The sequence below is a fragment of the Sprattus sprattus genome (assembly GCF_963457725.1).
Source record: "Sprattus sprattus genome assembly, chromosome: 3".
NCBI classification, from domain to species: Eukaryota; Metazoa; Chordata; class Actinopteri; order Clupeiformes; family Clupeidae; genus Sprattus; species Sprattus sprattus.
The window spans coordinates 3,734,794-3,756,228 of NC_137922.1; the positions used below are offsets into that span (position 1 = coordinate 3,734,794).

The 21,435-nt window shown below is 39.3% G+C and overlaps 2 protein-coding genes across 2 annotated transcripts in view; both read left to right on the forward strand.

Moving 5' to 3' along the window:
• Positions 1–153: 153 nt before the first annotated feature.
• creg1 (cellular repressor of E1A-stimulated genes 1) lies at positions 154–12,446 on the forward strand. Its single transcript, XM_080834717.1, has 4 exons — positions 154–573; positions 5,485–5,604; positions 6,444–6,645; positions 8,753–12,446. The coding sequence occupies exons 1-3, from the start codon at positions 295–297 to the stop codon at positions 6,636–6,638; spliced, it is 594 nt and encodes a 197-aa protein (XP_080690843.1). The 5' UTR covers positions 154–294; the 3' UTR covers positions 6,639–6,645; positions 8,753–12,446.
• A 7,139-nt stretch (positions 12,447–19,585) lies between these two features.
• Positions 19,586–21,435, forward strand: part of LOC308363223 (cytochrome P450 2G1-like) — a gene marked incomplete at both ends in the record, with an annotated part of 12,915 nt that continues 11,065 nt past the window's right edge. The window contains 2 exons of the mRNA XM_080836019.1: positions 19,586–19,747; positions 20,571–20,733. Coding sequence (XP_080692145.1) covers positions 19,586–19,747; positions 20,571–20,733 — 325 coding nt within the window. The remainder of the gene's footprint in view (positions 19,748–20,570; positions 20,734–21,435) is intronic.

Consider the following 21,435-nt stretch of genomic DNA (forward strand, 5'->3'; position numbering starts at 1 on the left):
CATTTCACAGAAAAGGAGACACTACTTTCCAGTTCTAGAAATGTGAACGGAGTTATGCAGACTATTCTGCTCGGTAAGAAACGGGCCCCCAATATCTATGCAAACTATCATTTAAGTGCTCATGATACCATTTGTGTTAAGGGCAGCTGGCGATACTAGATAATGATGAGAGGCGTGTTTAAAGTGATCTTTCATAAACAATAGTCACATGATCGGAATGAGATCAGGTGACACGAAGCTACGAACGGTGGAGCGCACATTTGGAAAAGCCTCAAGCCTCAAGAGTGTCTAAACATGAGTGTTCTGCTGTTCGCCTTCGTGTTGGTGTTGGACCTCACATGTATCGCGACTGGGCAACCTAGAATTCCTCCTCATGAAGAGGTAGCACGGGTTGCACGATTTGTTGTTAACCAATGCGAGTGGGCTTCAATGGCTACTATCTCTACTCATGACCCAGTGAAAGGACAACCTTTCTCCAACGTATTTTCTATAAGCGATGGCCCAGTGGGTTACGGGACAGGGATTCCGTATATGTATTTAACTCGAATGGAGATATCGGTGAAGGATTTGGAGGTAGGAATCACCAGTGAATATATGCTGTCCTTTGTAGTAACTTGAAGCCACTGTTTTGTTTATGTGAATGTTTCACATGTGTTATGCAGTTTAGCTGCCAAGTGTCATTGCAAGTCCCTTCGAGTCAGCTGTCTTAAGAGTGACGATAGTCAGACAGGTGCACAGATAGATAGGCTACGCAACGACTTGCGTTGCAAACATCAAAATGCCATTAAAATCATCTGTCATTGATAAAAGCTAGCAGCATTGTAACCCATGTAATTTAACAAAAATTGTAATCCATTGTTCTGTAAACTGGGCAGTGTACAGTTTTGTGATTTTGGGGAGTTTGTGTCCCACAAAACTATAGGTCTTGGTGTGTCAGACAGCCGGGTTTATCGCTCTTTCACATGAATGTTTATCGCTCTTTCACATGACTGTTTATCACTCTTTCACATGACTGTTTATCGTCAAAATGAATTTACGATATACATGCTGCCTAGGGCAGGGCAATATGGCCTACATGGCTGTAGTTACTGGGATATGGCATCTTGTTTTGAATCATGTTTTCAGTTCATGTAGACAAAAACAAATAATTGGTGAACCGTCCATAACATTGGGAGAAAAATATTTACATTTTTAGAAGTAAATGTGTGTGGCCTGTGGACGCCATCATTTAAAAAAGCTGAAGCTACATGAGCATGGCAGCACTTTCAGGGAGAAACATCAGGATGACAACAAAACAGTAAAAAGACGGGAGGGCAGTTTATAGTTTGACAGCATTTGACATGGACAGTAGGCCAAAGTTGTTTGTCAACATAGCAAACCAAACCATTGATTGGCTCTATTGTAATTCTAGAGAGGTGCTGGCGAAAGGTGTTTGAGTTGCCGCAGAGGAAGCACTAGGCTCGATTATGAAAAACTGATAAACACTGTACTGTGAAGTAGAATCGATAACATAAATCATAACATAAATTATGTCAATGTGATGTAATGTGAAGTAGAAGAGAAAATACACTAATGTAATAACAAACAAAATCAAAGCAAGTTTTTGAATTGTCGCAACATTGTTATGATTTCTCGCATTGCATTATCGAGTTTATCTTTATGCATTGTCCCTGTTTCCTATCATACAAGCGGTATCAATTATGTATGCCTTTTCCAATAGCTCTCATTTAACTTGTAGAGGAGGTGGAACTGGCTTTCTAGTCTAATGACTGGAAATTCATAAAGTTGCTGCCAGCACACAGCTATAATTAGTTTGAATATCATGCCATCATGATAATCCATCCATTCACGTAATACCTTGTGGTTATTTTTCGTTCACCAGGACAACTTGCCAACTTTGTTTCAGAGTTGGACATTCTGCTGTCTGAACTTCCAATTGATAATTGTCTAATTACTAATCCTTAGTGACATGAATATTCAAATTGACAATTCTCATTCAGCAGACTCCTACTTATAAGGCTGGAAAGGATCAAGATCTCATGCTGTAGCATAAATCCACTACAGAAAAGTTCATGGTCACTCCTATGTGTATCTTATCATTTCTTTATAAGACTTTCTGTCTTCTGGAACATCCTACAATTACTCCTCCTGCAGCTTTGTTTCATTGCAACCTCAGAGGTCTGTCAAGTAATGAGTTCTCGTCCTTAGTTGAATCTAATCTACTTCAAATTCACTCTAATAGTTAGAAGTTAAGGATGCTTAGGACACTCATTGCTCAACGCTGAGCACTTGTCTGGATATTGTAAGTCTTCTATCCACAAGACCTGCTCGTTCTAAACCCCGTCTCTCTTGGCTCACTGATAACATTCATATAATGGGAATAAGAGCTCTTGGTAACCATCAGTTTCGGCTTATCTGCCTTCCACAGACTGTAGGAAACTATTTTCTACTTTCAAGAATACCCTTAGCCCTCCACCTCTGCCAGTTACATCATGCTCTGCTGATGACTTTACAGCTTTCTAACTGTCATTAGTACACAATACTCCTATCCTCCTTTCTTTACTGTCATTAGTACACAATACTTCCATCCTCCTTTCTTTACTGTCATTAGTACACAATACTCCTATCCTCCTTTCTTTACTGTCATAAGTACACAATACTCCTATCCTCCTTTCTTTACTGTCATTAGTACACAATACTCCTATCCTCCTTTCTAACTGTCATTAGTACACAATACTCCTATCCTCCTTTCTTTACTGTCATTAGTACACAATACTCCCATCCTCCTTTCTTTACTGTCATTAGTACACAATACTCCTATCCTCCTTTCTTTACTGTCATTAGTACACAATACTCCTATCCTCCTTTCTTTACTGCCATAAGTACACAATACTCCTATCCTCCTTTCTTTACTGTCATTAGTACACAATACTCCTATCCTCCTTTCTAACTGTCTTTAGTACACAATACTCCTATACTCCTTTCTTTACTGTCATTAGTACACAATACTCCTATCCTCCTTTCTTTACTGTCATTAGTACACAATACTCCTATCCTCCTTTCTAACTGTCATTAGTACACAATACTACTATCCTCCTTTCTTTACTGTCATAAGTACACAATACTCCTATCCTCCTTTCTTTACTGTCATTAGTACACAATACTCCTATCCTCCTTTCTTTACTGTCATAAGTACACAATACTCCTATCCTCCTTTCTTTACTGTCATTAGTACACAATACTCCTATCCTCCTTTCTTTACTGTCATAAGTACAAAATACTCCTATCCTCCTTTCTTTACTGTCATAAGTACACAATACTCCTATCCTCCTTTCTTTACTGTCATAAGTACACAATACTCCTATCCTCCTTTCTTTACTGTCATAAGTACACAATACTCCTATCCTCCTTTCTTTACTGTCATAAGTACACAATACTCCTATCCTCCTTTCTTTACTATCATAAGTACACAATACTCCTATCCTCCTTTCTTTACTGTCATAAGTACACAATACTCCTATCCTCCTTTCTAACTGTCATTAGTACACAATACTCCTATCCTCCTTTCTTTATTGTCATTAGTACACAATACTCCTATCCTCCCTTTCTTTACTGTCATAAGTACACAATACTCCTATCCTCCTTTCTTTACTGTCATAAGTACACAATACTCCTATCCTCATTTCTTTACTGTCATAAGTACACAATACTCCTATCCTCCTTTCTTTACTGTCATTAGTACACAACACTCCTATCCTCCTTTCTTTACTGTCATTAGTACACAACACTCCTATCCTCCTTTCTTTACTGTCATAAGTACACAATACTCCTATCCTCCTTTCTTTACTGTCATAAGTACACAATACTCCTATCCTCCTTTCTTTACTGTCATTAGTACACAATACTCCTATCCTCCTTTCTAACTATCATAAGTACACAATACTCCTATCCTCCTTTCTTTACTGTCAACAGTACACAATACTCCTTTCCTTATTGTCATTAGTACACAATACTCCCATCCTCCTAAATAGGTTCACCTTGCCTGGACATTTGAGCATTGTTGAATTAATTCTCCCCTCTAAATGAGGAAGACGAATCTATGCTTCTTTAGCTGAGATGTCCCATTCCAACCACCAGTCTATCTCGCCTACATTTCTACCTGCTATCATGCATGTAATCAATGCTTCACTCATTTCGGGAAAACTTCCCTACGTCATTCATTTTGGCTCAGGTGACTCCTTTGCTGAAAGTTTTACTAAACCCATCTGATGTGAAGAATTAATGACCTGTCTCCCTTCTTGCCTTTTTGTCAAAGATTGTTGAAAAGGTTGTCTTTAAGCTAGTTTCTAATTAAAATTAAAATTGCTCTTCACTCTATCACTCTATCTGTGATTAAGTGTTGAGATTAGCAAAAGCCTCTGCTCAGTCATCAGTCCCTTGATACAGTGACAGCCTCCTCTCGACGCCTTCTGAACTGGGAATTTCAGGGAAAGCACACAGTTGGTTCGAATTGTACCTCAGTGGACATTCATTTTAATGTTTATTGTCAGGGACAAGTGTCAAAATCTCACCACCTCTCCACTGGTGTACCTCCGGGATCGGTACTTGGACAGCGTTAGGTTCTGTTAACAAGTTATGTTAAGACTGTGGCTCACGAGGTTGGTTACTGTTGAAGAAGGCATAATATCCAAGCCAATTAGACTATTTGTCCAGGTCAGTTGACAAACATGAGAAATAACCAGTCCAATGGTAGATATTTAATTGATATGTCTTTTAATTGTGATGCTGCTTATTTGCAATTGACCTCACAGCCTAACTGATTTTGTTGCTCTGCTTTAGCCTAATGTTATATTTCACAGGCAAACATTGCTAATGTGCAACACACCTAGATTAGCAAAAACTGTTCCTGAGATAGTTGGATGTTATTTCCTAGAATAATGCATATTTCTGTTTAGTTTCAATGGCCCATTTGACTCAGAAGGTGACATCCGATGCATTAGCGGCTTATGAGCGTAGACATTTTAAATGTAATTTGCTCCCTATTTTCAACAAAGAATTGTAAAAGTGAACTGATTCTTTGCAATGAGTGGACTTTTGCTTGTTTCCCTGTGCATTTGAATGGATTTGACCTGAATTGATGTTTTATGCCCCCTGGATAGTTTTTTTTTTTATTATTGTGCCTTTCATTTCATTTTTGCTGTGTGCGGAAATACTTTAAGGTGCAATCTCTGTAAGAAAAGTACTCTAAGAATGATGAATTCATTATTATTATTAAATAATAATGTACCGGTATTCGTTTTATTAATAATATTTTTATATTAAAGTTATTTGTATAGTTGTTTTTATGTGCATTAATGAAGTAGGCCATTTATGTCCAACTTATATGTATAAATGGTGAGTTTTTCTAGTGGCCTTTAGTCTTGAATTCTTGATTAAACAATACAGTGGGAGTGGTTTTAAAATCTGTGTTGATGTCTTTGGCAGGTGAATCCCCAGGCATCGCTGTGCGTGTCTTTGGCTGAAACGGATTTCTGTAAGAAACAAGGCTACGACCCCCAGAGTCCACTGTGTGCTCACATCATCCTCTCAGGATCTGTGGTGGAGGTAAGAATATTAATAGACTACATATCCTTTCCTGAAGGAGAACTCACTGCTTGCAAAGCAGCTAAACTACTTTATAAGCCAATTAGTCTACACGCCTTACATCTAAAGTAACATACAGTATATATCCTGCTTATGTAAAGGTAAGCAGCAAGACAACATGTATGACTGCTGCTGATGACTGCTGATGTATTTTCTTTGATATTTTTCTTAAATTTACATTTTCCAAAGACATATAAGTTCAAAAATGCTTACAAATGTCAGCTGATTGAAAGAATGCCAAGCGTGTGCAAAGCTGTCATCAAAGCAAAAGGTAGCTACTTCTAAAAAGAATCTAAAATATAAAATATATTCTGGTTTGTTGAGCATTTTTTAGTTTACCACATAATTCCATACATGTTCCTTCATAGTCTGGATGTCTAATATTAATCTACAATGTAAAAAAATAAAGAAAAAGCATTGAATGAGAAGGTGTGTCCAAACTTTTGACTGGTACTGTACTTCATAATTTTCAGCTTCCGTTTCAAGATGATCCATGCTTTATGCTATTTACTTATTTTCACTTCGACAATCAATAAAATCTGTCCTTTGCACAAGGGTGCCCAAACATTTATTTGAGTTTTACAGCACGTGTTTACGTATGTTTTAAATATGTTTACCTCATACTCTTAGCCGTGGTCATCATGGCTGATGTAATGTAAGGTGTTTTTCTGTTCATTTACAACCTGAACAATGCAATTCAAAGCCAGGGTCAGTAGTCCTAAATATGAAACACGAGTCAGCTGTCTGATTACACGTTTCAGTAAACTGCAAAATACCAGTTGTTCTCTTGTTGTCTGCAGGTACAAAACAGTACAGTAGAGGCAACTGTGGCTAAAAAGGCCTTGTTCAGCCGCCACCCAGAAATGCTGGACTGGCCAACTGATCACAACTGGTTCTTTGCCAAGATGAACATCACCCAGGTGTGGGTCCTAGACTACTTTGGGGGGGTGAAGACAGTCACCCCGGAGGCATACTTCAAGGCCACACCCTACTAGAAACACCGTAAGTCTTTTGTTCCTATTTCAGACAGATTTATGTAATTTCACTAAGCATAAAAAAAAAAGGTCATTCTCTCAACAACATGCTATCATGTTATCAATTGCAATACACTTATTTGTGCTGTAACATGACATAATCAGACCACATGCACACCAGATTAAGTCTCTGCCTTAATTCTATAGCAGGTACCCCTGTATCTGATGGTAAGTACAAATTGAAACCTTTCAAAGGTGACAGCCACAACACGCACCACATGTTGTACCCGGGATCCGTAAAGGCTGTACAGTATAACTGTCTCATACTCATGATGGGTTAGGACACATTCCACTACCAGAGACAACAGATACACTTCACAAATCTCAGTGTTCATTCAGGTCAGTTCACGCCCTCAAGTAGACTGTAAACACCTCATCGGCAACCACTGGCTCACCAATTTAGCGGCCTTTAAAGCTCTTTTGAGTGACCAGAACTAAAACCAACAGAAGTGCATTGGTTGATTAAGCTACAAAGCCTCTTAACACCTATTTACACTGGTCTTGTGTGTGCTTGCAAACCTCGTTGCCTCGCTTTACCATGTCTGGTCTCATAGCTGTCACAACAATTCACTGTGGATCTTGAAGTTGTCTACCGACATCAGCCAGCAATCCCCAATCCTGTGCTTTGCCTCATTTGCCAGTACTGTTCCTGTGTACCTGGTGTCCACTTTTCTGCCCCTTTGCAGATGATTTTAAAACCTGATTTTGTCTCCGTGCGTAGCAACCCTGGGTCAGGCTAGTTTTATACCCACACAATACGTTTTAATGAGCCAACACCCAAACACAACTTTTATCAAACATATTAGTACACATGCAGCATATGTACATGATCCATGAAATACAAGAAGGTATATACATGATATAAACAAACTTAATAGTGGATAAAAATGGACAGAGCAATACAATGTCCTCATGAAGTTACTATTATAAGGAGAAGCTGAACACTGAAGTCAATGATGGGATTTGTTTACATTACAGTAAGGCTGGCATTCAGTTTGCCCTATAAGCTGAGGAGAATTTGTGCATTATAGTGTAGGTGAAACCGGGGTTGTTACAATAGTTTAATTAAATTAGTCTCATAAAATGTAATAATCATTAATTTTAGTATTTAATATTGAATAATTTAATTACTATAATAATGAAAACTCTAGCTGTACCACTACGCTACAGTCTTAGTATAGTATTACAATACTAACGTATTCAATACAAGTCTATAACACTTCATGAATAACTAGACAAGTGAAGGCAATCAAGAGTATTTGGTTGGCGTAAAATGGCTTTCAGTGAAATATTGGAACAATAACAGGCAAGACAATTGTTTAAATCTAAAATAAACAATTTATTAAAAAGTAACAAACAGTAATTAATGGTCAATAATAAATCAGTTATAATCAGAGTAAATAAAATACCTAACAAAGGGATTTCTTGTCTGAAGGACTAAATCCAAGCTAGGCCTTAATTCAATACAAAATATTCGACAACACTGAAATCACGATGTGTGGGTGTGTATGTTCAGGTAGTGATGCAAAAGGGAGTTAGAGAGAGAGACGTGCATTTACAATCTAATAAAAGCAATAGAGCCAAGCAAGATTATAAGCAGTCAAAGACCGTGTAGATTGTGAATTTAAGATTGCATTTAAATCTCAATGAAACAAAATAACAATACTTCTCACATAGATTAAAACATACATATAAAACTAAATTCTGCCTAGATATAAGCCTTACTTGGATCGCTCTTGCATGGCGACCAAGATGTTTTCTGCCGGTCTAACGTTGAGCAGCGCGGAACGCAGGCGTCGTGGAATATGCCTTCTTCTTCAGCTCGGAAAATTGGTCCTACACACAAAAAGTAAATAAATAAACAAACAAACAAACAATTGACTGAAGTATTTCAACATCAGTACATGAAATAATTGTGTTGTTATAAATGCAATGCATTCATTTGATATTGTGTGTGTGTGTGTGTATAAAGGAAGTGTGTGTGTGTGTGTGTGTGTGTGTATAGAGGAAGTATGTTGTATCATTACTATCACTCTATGCTGAGTTTGACAGTAAAAACTTTGCTTTGTTCACAGAAAACTCCTTCCTGAGTGACCGTCTATGCATTGGCTCAGTCCCCTTGTTCAGTACCTTCTACTGGGCTTTGGATGGGAATCCCGTGTTTATATGACATGGCTTTTACAAGATAAAAGGCTCGTCTATGAGTGAAAATGTTTTGATATGAAATCAGGGGAAGTTTGAGACTACCCACATATATGTCTATGTACCTCAAACATGGTTACGTCTGATAATTGCATTAACAGTAGAGAAAAAAAAATCAATACATCGGCAAAAGAATCCTCCCTCAAATTTATATTTCATTTTAAACACTTCATCTCAGCATATTTAAAACTTTATTGTTAACAGGAAACACCAGAATATTCTGTAACATCTAACAAATGTGATGTTGGAATAAAATGAATGGAAATAGCAGGTACTTGAAACGAAGGCCAAAATTCTGTTAAACGAACATTTGTTAGAAGGGGCACTGTGTGGTTAAGTTGTGGTTCTTTGCACTTAATTAAGTTTTAGTTTCTCTGCAGATGTTAATATGCCTTAATGCCTTATTAATGAATGCATATTTAGTTGTATAGTGTTAACCCAATTATCATTGCTGTATGCTGAAGGGATTTCTCTCTATGATTGTGAAAGGTAGTTCTTTGAGATTCATGTATGCACCAGTTTGTAGCAGCTCTTAGTGGATTAAGTGGATTCAAGGTTTTGCCACGTATGATCTACATAAAGTTTCATTTTGTGTTGCCAATTAGCTTGATAGCTCACATGTATGAAATGTGATCCAGAAAAGATTGTATCTACAATTTTTACCTTTTTCAAGTTTGTTTTACCATCATGCCATGCAACCATTTGAACTGGCTAGTTTAAACACCAAGGTTATGCTCACTTAGGGTATATAAATATATATGTATATATAATGCAAACCAGAGTATGTTAAATCAACAATCTGATGGTTGGATGGGTTCTCTATCAAAGCTCGCTTTAGTTAAGGTATTTGTTATTTGAAAGCAAAGTATATATTTTGAAAGTGATATTTTTGTAAAAAAAAAAAGTTTATTTACATTTAATTCTGACATTCATATATTTTGCATTTAATTCTGACATTTTGACATGCTGTCACAACAATTCACTGTGGATCTTGAAGTTGTCTACCGACATCAGCCAGCAATCCCCAATCCTGTGCTTTGCCTCATTTGCCAGTACTGTTCCTGTGTACCTGGTGTCCACTTTTCTGCCCCTTTGCAGATTATTTTAAAACCTGATTTTGTCTCCGTGTGTAGCAACCCTGGGTCAGGCTAGTTTTATACCCACACAATACGTTTTAATGAGCCAACATCCAAACACAACTTGTATCAAACATATTAGTACACATGCAGCATATGTACATGATCCATGAAATACAAGAAGGTATATACATGATATAAACAAACTTAATAGTGGATAAAAATGGACAGAGCAATACAATGTCCTCATGAAGTTACTATTATAAGGAGAAGCTGAACACTGAAGTCAATGATGGGATTTGTTTACATTACAGTAAGGCTGGCATTCAGTTTGCCCTATAAGCTGAGGAGAATTTGTGCATTATAGTGTAGGTGAAACCGGGGTTGTTACAATAGTTTAATTAAATTAGTCTCATAAAATGTAATAATCATTAATTTTAGTATTTAATATTGAATAATTTAATTACTATAATAATGAAAACTCTAGCTGTACCACTACGCTACAGTCTTAGTATAGTATTACAATACTAACGTATTCAATACAAGTCTATAACACTTCATGAATAACTAGACAAGTGAAGGCAATCAAGAGTATTTGGTTGGCGTAAAATGGCTTTCAGTGAAATATTGGAACAATAACAGGCAAGACAATTGTTTAAATCTAAAATAAACAATTTATTAAAAAGTAACAAACAGTAATTAATGGTCAATAATAAATCAGTTATAATCAGAGTAAATAAAATACCTAACAAAGGGATTTCTTGTCTGAAGGACTAAATCCAAGCTAGGCCTTAATTCAATACAAAATATTCGACAACACTGAAATCACGATGTGTGGGTGTGTATGTTCAGGTAGTGATGCAAAAGGGAGTTAGAGAGAGAGACGTGCATTTACAATCTAATAAAAGCAATAGAGCCAAGCAAGATTATAAGCAGTCAAAGACCGTGTAGATTGTGAATTTAAGATTGCATTTAAATCTCAATGAAACAAAATAACAATACTTCTCACATAGATTAAAACATACATATAAAACTAAATTCTGCCTAGATATAAGCCTTACTTGGATCGCTCTTGCATGGCGACCAAGATGTTTTCTGCCGGTCTAACGTTGAGCAGCGCGGAACGCAGGCGTCGTGGAATATGCCTTCTTCTTCAGCTCGGAAAATTGGTCCTACACACAAAAAGTAAATAAATAAACAAACAAACAAACAATTGACTGAAGTATTTCAACATCAGTACATGAAATAATTGTGTTGTTATAAATGCAATGCATTCATTTGATATTGTGTGTGTGTGTGTGTATAAAGGAAGTGTGTGTGTGTGTGTGTGTGTGTGTATAGAGGAAGTATGTTGTATCATTACTATCACTCTATGCTGAGTTTGACAGTAAAAACTTTGCTTTGTTCACAGAAAACTCCTTCCTGAGTGACCGTCTATGCATTGGCTCAGTCCCCTTGTTCAGTACCTTCTACTGGGCTTTGGATGGGAATCCCGTGTTTATATGACATGGCTTTTACAAGATAAAAGGCTCGTCTATGAGTGAAAATGTTTTGATATGAAATCAGGGGAAGTTTGAGACTACCCACATATATGTCTATGTACCTCAAACATGGTTACGTCTGATAATTGCATTAACAGTAGAGAAAAAAAAATCAATACATCGGCAAAAGAATCCTCCCTCAAATTTATATTTCATTTTAAACACTTCATCTCAGCATATTTAAAACTTTATTGTTAACAGGAAACACCAGAATATTCTGTAACATCTAACAAATGTGATGTTGGAATAAAATGAATGGAAATAGCAGGTACTTGAAACGAAGGCCAAAATTCTGTTAAACGAACATTTGTTAGAAGGGGCACTGTGTGGTTAAGTTGTGGTTCTTTGCACTTAATTAAGTTTTAGTTTCTCTGCAGATGTTAATATGCCTTAATGCCTTATTAATGAATGCATATTTAGTTGTATAGTGTTAACCCAATTATCATTGCTGTATGCTGAAGGGATTTCTCTCTATGATTGTGAAAGGTAGTTCTTTGAGATTCATGTATGCACCAGTTTGTAGCAGCTCTTAGTGGATTAAGTGGATTCAAGGTTTTGCCACGTATGATCTACATAAAGTTTCATTTTGTGTTGCCAATTAGCTTGATAGCTCACATGTATGAAATGTGATCCAGAAAAGATTGTATCTACAATTTTTACCTTTTTCAAGTTTGTTTTACCATCATGCCATGCAACCATTTGAACTGGCTAGTTTAAACACCAAGGTTATGCTCACTTAGGGTATATAAATATATATGTATATATAATGCAAACCAGAGTATGTTAAATCAACAATCTGATGGTTGGATGGGTTCTCTATCAAAGCTCGCTTTAGTTAAGGTATTTGTTATTTGAAAGCAAAGTATATATTTTGAAAGTGATATTTTTGTAAAAAAAAAAAGTTTATTTACATTTAATTCTGACATTCATATATTTTGCATTTAATTCTGACATTTTGTCAGCTTCTTTTAATGTGTGTAATTTGATTGTGGGTGTCGTGCACTTATTTGAAATAAAATTGACATTCAAAACGGCAACTGTTTTTCTTTTCATGTATGCAGTGAAACGGTTTGAGCTGTATTGTTATTATTTGGGGTCCAAAGAGGGAAGCGTGATTGATCATGGTGACGGTAGAGTGTCAAGCGCAGAGGCTGCTTAGACTTTCTTGTTGTTATTATTATTATTATTGTAAATCTGCAATAATACATGGAGTATGAGGGAGCCCATATCCACCACATGCAAACCCTCTGAGAGGTCCTGCACAGACATGTTTGACTGATGCTTATACTCTGATGATTCTTCAAACCCTCTGAAAGATGCTGCACAGACATGTTTGACTGTTGTTATGTTCTGATCATTCTTCAAACACTCTGAGAGGTCCTGCACAGACATGTTTGACTGATGCTTATGATCATTCTTCAAACACTCTTAAAGGTGCGGCTCTGACATGTTTGACTGATACTTATCTTATGAGATAATCATTCTTCAAACATTCTGGAAGGTGCTGCACAGGCATGTTTAACTGTTGCTTATGATCTGATCATTCTTTAAACACTCTTAAAGGTGCTGCAGCTGCACAGACATGTTTGACTGATGCTTATGATCATCCTTCAAACACTCTTAAAGATGCTGCACAGACATGTTTAACTGTTGCTTATGTTCGGATCATTCTTCTTTACTAAGGTTTCATGCACCAAAGCTGTTAGAAATTGATGGTGTGTAATGTGTATCCATAAAATGTCATTATTATAAAATGAAAAAAATATTTTAAAAAGACTCCAACCACCAAACTTGACTGGTAGAAATGGCCTCTAAAAGTGTATGTTGATTAACTCACCTCCTCTCAAGACCATACTAATATTGTTTAAGAATTTTTATGTCAAACGGCTTGATGGAAATGAGCCACGGAAATGAATGGCCTGCCCCAGAATGCCTAAATATAGTGTATGTAATCCCAATGTCATTTTGTGGAGGGAAGCCATTTTTGTAGCTTGCAGAAGGGGGTGCAACAGGTTTTGATACTTCTGAATCGTCACCCAGGCCAGGGATGCAACTGCCCAGTGTCAGAGGGGTATGCAGCAACAATTTTGGCGCCCCCCCCCCCCCCCCCACTTTTTTTTTGCTTTATCCATCTTCCATCCAACCAACTCACTACTCGTAGCCTAGTTCTAACTGCTTGTGTGTTCAGCGGTCACGGTCCCTCTTCTATGTCAAAATTCTATTATGGAATCTTAAGAGATGAGGCGCCTACTCTAGCCTCTTTAGTCCTCTAAAATGTGATATAACATTAAGGAAATGCAGAAATTATTTAGAAACGCACAACAGTAGCTACATATAGAAAATTCCCCAAACATTTTAATATTATTTTTTTTTTACTATCGCTTTGGCGCCTCCATGGGTGCGGCGCCCCTATGCGCCGCATACAGCGCATACCCACTTTTTGCGCCACTGACCCAGGCAGTTTGAGGAGGGACATAGTCTTGCACAGACACCCGTTCTGAACACCTGCAGAACATTATCCTAGTAGACATTGCTTCCCAGACCCTGTGGGGTTGAACCTTAACACGGCTATGTATTTGATGACTGAGACTGATGGTTGGCAGGGGTTTCACCATATTCAATCAGAACAGTTATCACCATAATGGGGCAGCCGTGGCCTACTGGTTAGGGTTTCGGGTTGGTAACCGGAGGGTGGCCGGTCCTATCCCCGACCAGTAGGAAAAATGTGGGCGGGGGAAGTGGTAGAGCACTGCTCTCCCATGCCCACATCCACGGATGAGGTGCCCTTGAGCAAGGCACCTAACCCCGATCACTGCTCCCCGGGCGCCGCCAATGGCAGCCCACTGCTCCGGGTTAGTGTGAAACATCACTTCACTGTGTGTGTGTGTCACTTCACTGGATGGGTTAAATGCAGAGGTGGATTTCAGAGTGTGTGTGTCTACACCACCTCTGCCATAGAGAGGACTTTCACTTTCACATAATAAATCTTTGATTTAATTTAACGCTGTTGGTGGTCATGCACCAGCCCGCGAAACTGTGTTTAGTATGCATACTATGAGGCCTTATCTGGGTTTAGTATGCATACTATGAGGCCTTCTCTGGGTTTAGTATGCATACTATGAGGCCTTCTCTGGGTTTAGTATGCATACTATGAGGCCTTCTCTGGGTTTAGTATGCATACTATGAGGCCTTCTCTGGGTTTAGTATGCATACTATGAGGCCTTCTCTGTGTTTAGTATGCATACTATGAGGCCTTAGCTGGGTGTAGTATGCATACTATGAGGCCTTCTCTGTGTTTAGTATGCATACTATGAGACCTTAGCTGGGTTTAGTATGCGTACTATGAGGCCTTCTCTGGGTTTAGTATGCATACTATGAGGCCTTCTCTGGGTTTAGTATGCATACTATGAGGCCTTCTCTGGGTGTAGTATGCATACTATGAGGCCTTCTCTGGGTGTAGTATGCATACTATGAGGCCTTCTCTGGGTTTAGTATGCATACTATGAGGCCTTCTCTGGGTTTAGTATGCATACTATGAGGCCTTCTCTGGGTGTAGTATGCATACTATGAGGCCTTCTCTGGGTGTAGTATGCATACTATGAGGCCTTATCTGTGTTTAGTATGCATACTATGAGGCCTTCTCTGAATTGTGTCTGTTGTGAATTGTGACTCATTCTTTTCTCCGCTAAGCCAGGAGATGACCATGAACGCGTTATGAAGAATTCAAGACCATAATCATGGCAAAATCCAACACTGCCGCCGCTGCAAGAGCAATACAAGAAAGTGTCTATGGGCTGTGTAGTGGGTGATATCTTTTGATGAAAGGAATATGTGACTAGCAGTGGCTAGAGCTCATAGTTTGAACTCAATAGAGTGCTAGTTCAATTCCCCTCACTTCCGCATCAATTAAAGTTTTACATATCCTTGTATGTAGCTTTGAATAAAATGTCTATGACTAAATGTAAATGTATTAATAAGAAATTCAATAAATTAAAGCAATGAAAAGAAATTGTGTGAATTTCTCTCTTCTTATCATGCATCCACCTTAATCATTTTCTACAAAAATGATGTGCTATGTATGGTGTAGTAGACTGAGACCTTATTCACTACCACACAAAATCTAGACACGTTTGCAAAACTACACGTTTGCAATGACGTAAGTTAAAGTAGGTAAAACAACTTTGCCAATATCTCCATAAGGTAGATGGGTTATGTGCTCAATTTTCCTGGGATCAAAGAAGACGTTAGTATTCATGTGCAAACTAAAAATCACGTCTCAGGATTGCTGCGCATCCAAGTTATTTCGGGTGTATCAACTGTTCTCAACTGTGCTCAGTCTTCCCTACTAATACCACGGTCATATAATTATGATTATAAAACAATTGGGTTCTATCGCGTAATTTAGCTGTTTCTGATTGGCAAGAGACGTTCCATGCTATAGGTTATTCGTCAACATACCAACAGTTACGGGTATTTTCACAGCTAATAATAAATCACTCCACGATGAAAAATTTGCGTTGATGATAACCGTTAATTCCAAACCAAGACATTGACAATGGAACTATTTTTGTTGCGGAGAAACTATGGCGAAATAAACCATTTTTAATCAATAACTTTGTGTTGAAATGTTAATTTGTTGACGGTAGAATTGTTTCATAAAAGCAATATAGCACTCGTGGGAGTGGGGTAGGTAAGGGATAATCCCACGGGTGTTGTTGCCTACGCCATTCGGCCTGTGACCTCGGTGGCTACGGCCAAACACCACCCGTGGGATTATCCCTTACCTACCCCACTCCCACTCGTGCTATATTGCTTAAGTGCTTTGTTCTCCGCATCGCCGACATTACAAAAATGAAGGCTACCACTCGCAAAAAAGTGAAGACATTCAATGTTCGACTGTGGTGTTTGCAATAAATGACTCAAGAAGGTCTTTTAAATTAATTATTCCTTGTCGGCTGAATTGGTAGCGTTCATACAAGAACTCATATGATCAGGCACGTGCACAGACATTTTGGGGGGCAGGTGCTCAAACAAAAAAAAAAAGGGCACCCATCGGCAAAATTATTTATAAAATTAAAAATAATAATAGTTTAAAAATACATATATAAAAAACACAGTAGGATATTTTCTCCCTCCTTTGTTTTACTAGTTGATGGCCTGATCCAAGATAAAAGGGAGCTGTTACCCTGAGCTGCTTGCTGCAGTTCCATGTCCTTCTGCTTTTAGAGTCTCTCTTTTCTTGGCATTATGCTACAAATTTGGTTAATGAGATATATTAATGTTGTGTTGTGGATAATAATTTGACTGTTTTCTGAAGGTTAAAGCATAACCAGCATTACACTAATTATGCTGTTCTCAACATGTGTTTCCTCTTGGAAGGATTAGACAGCTAGCTTACATTTCCTTATTTTACTCTTTTTCACCCTCTGCAATTACTCATAGAAGTTTGATCGTTGTAAAACAGGCAAAACGAAGAGATACCTAAATATCACGTTAAACAATGTGGGACAATGATAGCATGACACCGAGAGCTAGTTTACCTGCTATTTTCTAGCTGTGAATTCTCGTGACATTTATAAACATTAATTTAACATACTTTCGAAATTGTCTAAACGGCATTTATACAACACAAAATATGCACTTTCAGCCAAATAATGTCATTAAACATGACAAAAGTCAGTAAACAGCTTGACAATGCTTTGAGATCAAGTTAGTTGTTTGTTAATTTTTTTAGGAAACGTCGGACCAGTTATGTTTTCAGACGTAATGTTTTCAGCGGCACTAATGTTGTTGTTAATTTATAACAAACAACGTCGGGGGATTGCACAAACACCGTCATTACCTGTTTGTCTGATGCTGCAGGTCAGTGAAGAAGTATAGGCTGCACCCCTCAGATATCAAAACACGTTTGGGGAAATTGATGACAGAGACACTATTTTGTATTCTAAAAATATTGATGAATGAAAAAAAAATTGGCTTCAGCAGAAGGGCACTTTTTTCCAACCAGGGCACAAGGGCTGGTGCTTGAGCACCACTTGGGGTCTATCTGTGCACGTGCCTGCATATGATGGAAAAAAGGATCTTGGCAATCGCAAATAACTCTCTCCCTACGCTAATAAAACTATGACTCTTTGGTCAATGGGATCCCTCCTTTTGCCGGGGGTGTGGCAAGCTTAGCCAGCTAAACTTAGGTTAGCCTGGCCTGGAGCAGGTTAGTGCTTAGTGATATATTACTATGGTAATTTATCAGCAGTTGCTTCGCTGAACCAAAAAAGGGGCGTTTTCTTTTTTTAGCCTGGAATCTAGCTCTTAGCGAGCTACACCGAACAGTACCCTGATCCAGATCCATGTTTTCTGTCATGTGCCCCATGTCTTGTGCTCTCTCCCTCTCCCTCACGTGCGCTTCAGGTTTGCCATGACCTTAACACACCTTTCACGCATACGCGTTAGAATGCGTTGATGTGTTAGGGTTAACGGATCCCCATTCACTTTGAATGGGTTGTAGTCATCCTTTGCCGAACAGAACGGAGCCACAATTCAGTTCGGCAAAGGATGAGGACACCCCATTCAAAATGAATGGGGATCCGTCACCCTTAACGGCTCAACGCATTCCAATGCGTACGTGTGAAAGGTGTGTCACTCACTGACTCTTCCAGGTGCCTGGTCTAACACACCTGTGGCTAATTGGACCTCGTTTCTTCCCTGTGTCTGGTCACACACCTGTGTCTAATTGGACCTCATCATTGCCTGTGTAAGAAGAGCATTCGGTGCTGGATTATCTCCTCCCTTGCCTGGACCCTGCCTGGAATTTCATTCCTCCTGCCTGTTTGTTCGCCTGGAAATACTTTTTGGTTCTGCCCCACAGACATACAAGGCAGGGTTCAGTGGCCTTTCCTGACCTTGGTAGAACTAGTACATTTTAAGGCAAGGTTCCAAAGTTCAATTCAATTTTATTTATATCGCGCCAAAACAATACATTTGTCTCAAAGCGCTTTACAGAGCCCAGAGCCTGGACCCCTTAGTGCAAGCACAATGGCAACAGGGGCTAGACACATTTCCCTGCTAGTCAGGAAGGAACTTTAAGCCGAACCGCGGCACATAAGGGGGGACCCACCTGCTTGAGGTTGGCCGGGTGGGGACAGGAAGGGGGGGAGGGTTGTGTGGCAGAAGGGGAAGGGAAACAACAAGGGTTGTACACAGCATGCATTTGGTAGATGTACGTAATAAATAAACATCAGGTGGTATAGATACCTACAAAAACAGCTGAGTGGGTAGGGTAGTGCTCATAGGGTTGCTGTTACAGGGGTAAGGAGAGTAGCAGCAGAAAAACATGTCGGTGCTGGCATTAATAAATATTGCATATGCTAGCATATGGTATGGGGTATAGTAAGTGTATGACAGTACGGTGGAGGTGGGTCCAGTCGGCCAAGGGTGTCTAATGAGCCTTAAACAAACAATTCTCCATAATAAAGGAAATTGACTCAGAAACTTTGATGGATTGCAATTACAGGTAGTCTGGATCTTTCCTTCTAGCATTGTTACCATTTGAAGTCCTGTATCCTTGTCTGGTAAAAGTGTGTTCCCTCTTCCATCATGCTCTGTGAAGCGCAGTGGATTCTGTGAGGTTGGTGTCCTCGGCGTTGTTTGCTGTGGGGTTAAAGCCAAGGGGGTTAGAGGGGATGTGGTGATGGCAGTGGCGTCCGGGACCTGAGTCACACTGAGTCTGTAGTGAGTTCAACCAACTCACCTGTAACCCATTTCTCCACTGGCTCCTCATTCTGCTGCTGCCCTTATCAGCTACTGTCAACACACAGGGAGAATTCAGAGAGAACTGCAGAGGGGCAGAGACAGATACGTATGTGTAACATTCATTCTAGATAAGCAGAAGACGAACGAGGCAGATAAAGACAGGAAGAGAGAGAACTAGATTTAGACAGACACAGAAAGGTATAGGATGGAGAGACAAAAGGAGACGGGTAGAGAGAGAAATTAAGACAAGCAGACCAAGAGACAGCCGACTGTGGAAGTATCCCAAAAGTGAAGCTCATAAAAATAGATATCCTGTCTCCCGGTGGAGAGGAGCTCCAGCATGCTGCTGTTGGCCGGCCTGGTGCTACTCCTGCTGCTGCTCCTGGTCTGGAGGAGGGGGAGGGGACGGGGGCTTCCACTGCCCCCAGGCCCCACGGGTCTGCCCCTGCTGGGAAACCTGCCCCAAGTGGATAAGAGAGCCCCCTTCAAGACCTTCATGAAGGTGAGGTGCAGTTCCGTGCGCATACTCTAGCTTATGAAGACGGTGTATGTGTGGTTTTAAAAAAGGAATTGCTTGTATATACTGTATTAGATTAGATTAGATTCAACTTTATTGTCATTGCACAGAGTACAGGTACTGAGACAACGAAATGCAGTTTAGCATCTAACCAGAAGTGCGAAATAGCAATAAAAAGTGCAGAGTATGTGCATATGTAAAGTGGAATAATTGAATAAATAAGATATATACAGTAAGAGTTAGGTATGAAAAATGAACAGAACTGGGACTCGCAGCAATTGAGGTAGGAAGTAGATGTGAAATATATAAAGTGCAGGTGTAAGTATTAGTGGTGGTAATAAGTAAAAAGAAGTGAATGAGGTAGTAGTAATATAATGATTAGTAAGTGGTGTAAGTACGGTTAGTACAGTAAAACAGCAAAAATGTATTTTAAGTACAGATAATACAGTTAAAAGTTGGGTAAACAGTAAAGTGGGATAAAAAAAGACATTCTTGTGCAAATGTTCAATGTACAAATGTTGGTTGGAAGGTGTGTGTCTGTTTGCGTTTGAACCCTGTTTGCGTTTGAACCCTGTTTGCGTTTGAACCCTGTTTGCGTTTGAACCCTGTTTTCATTTGAACCCTGTGTGCGTTTGAACCCTGCTTGCGTTTGAACCCTGTTTGCGTTTGAACCCTGTTTGCGTTTGAACCTTGTTTGCGTTTGAACCCTGTTTGCGTTTGAACCCTGTTTGTGTTTGAACCCTGTTTTCGTTTGAACCCTGTTTGCGTTTGAACCCTGTTTGTGTTTGAACCTTGTTTCCCACCCCAGTGGAGTAAGCAGTATGGGCCGGTCATGACTGTGCACCTTGGGCCCAAACGGTTTGTGGTTCTGAGTGGGTACCAGGCAGTGAAGGACGCTCTGGTGCACCAGGCAGAAGACTTCACTGGAAGGGCACCAGTGCCGTTTCTCGATAAAATTGTCAGGGGATATGGTGAGATCAGAAAGCAACATTATTCACAGGGTGGAATTAATGAATGAAATGTAATGAATGAATGTATACCTCAATATAGACATTTTCACAAAAGGCAATGCTGTTTACATACACTGTAAAGAGACCCCATCCATTTTAGCTTAGATTCCTCTCGTTATATCATTAGGATTGCCTCTGTACATTAAAAATTAAGAGAACTGTGTCCGATGATCAAGCTCAGGTCTCAGGTCTGTGTCCCATGATCATCCTCAGGTCTCAGGTCTGTGTATGATGATCAAGCTCAGGTCTGTGTCCCATGATCATCCTCAGGTCTCAGGTCTGTGTATGATGATCAAGCTCAGGTCTGTGTCTGATGATCATCCTCAGGTCTCAGGTCTGTGTCCGATGATCAAGCTCAGGTCTCAGGTCTGTGTCCCATGATCATCCTCAGGTCTGTGTCTGATGATCATGCTGAGGTCTCAGGTCTGTGTCCGATGATCAAGCTCAGGTCTGTGTATGATGATCAAGCTCAGGTCTCAGGTCTGTGTATGATGATCATGCTCAGGTCTCAGGTCTGTGTATGATGATCATGCTCAGGTCTCAGGTCTGTGTCCGATGATCAAGCTCAGGTCTCAGGTCTGTGTATGATGATCAAGCTCAGGTCTGTGTATGATGATCATGCTCAGGTCTCAGGTCTGTGTATGATGATCAAGCTCAGGTCTC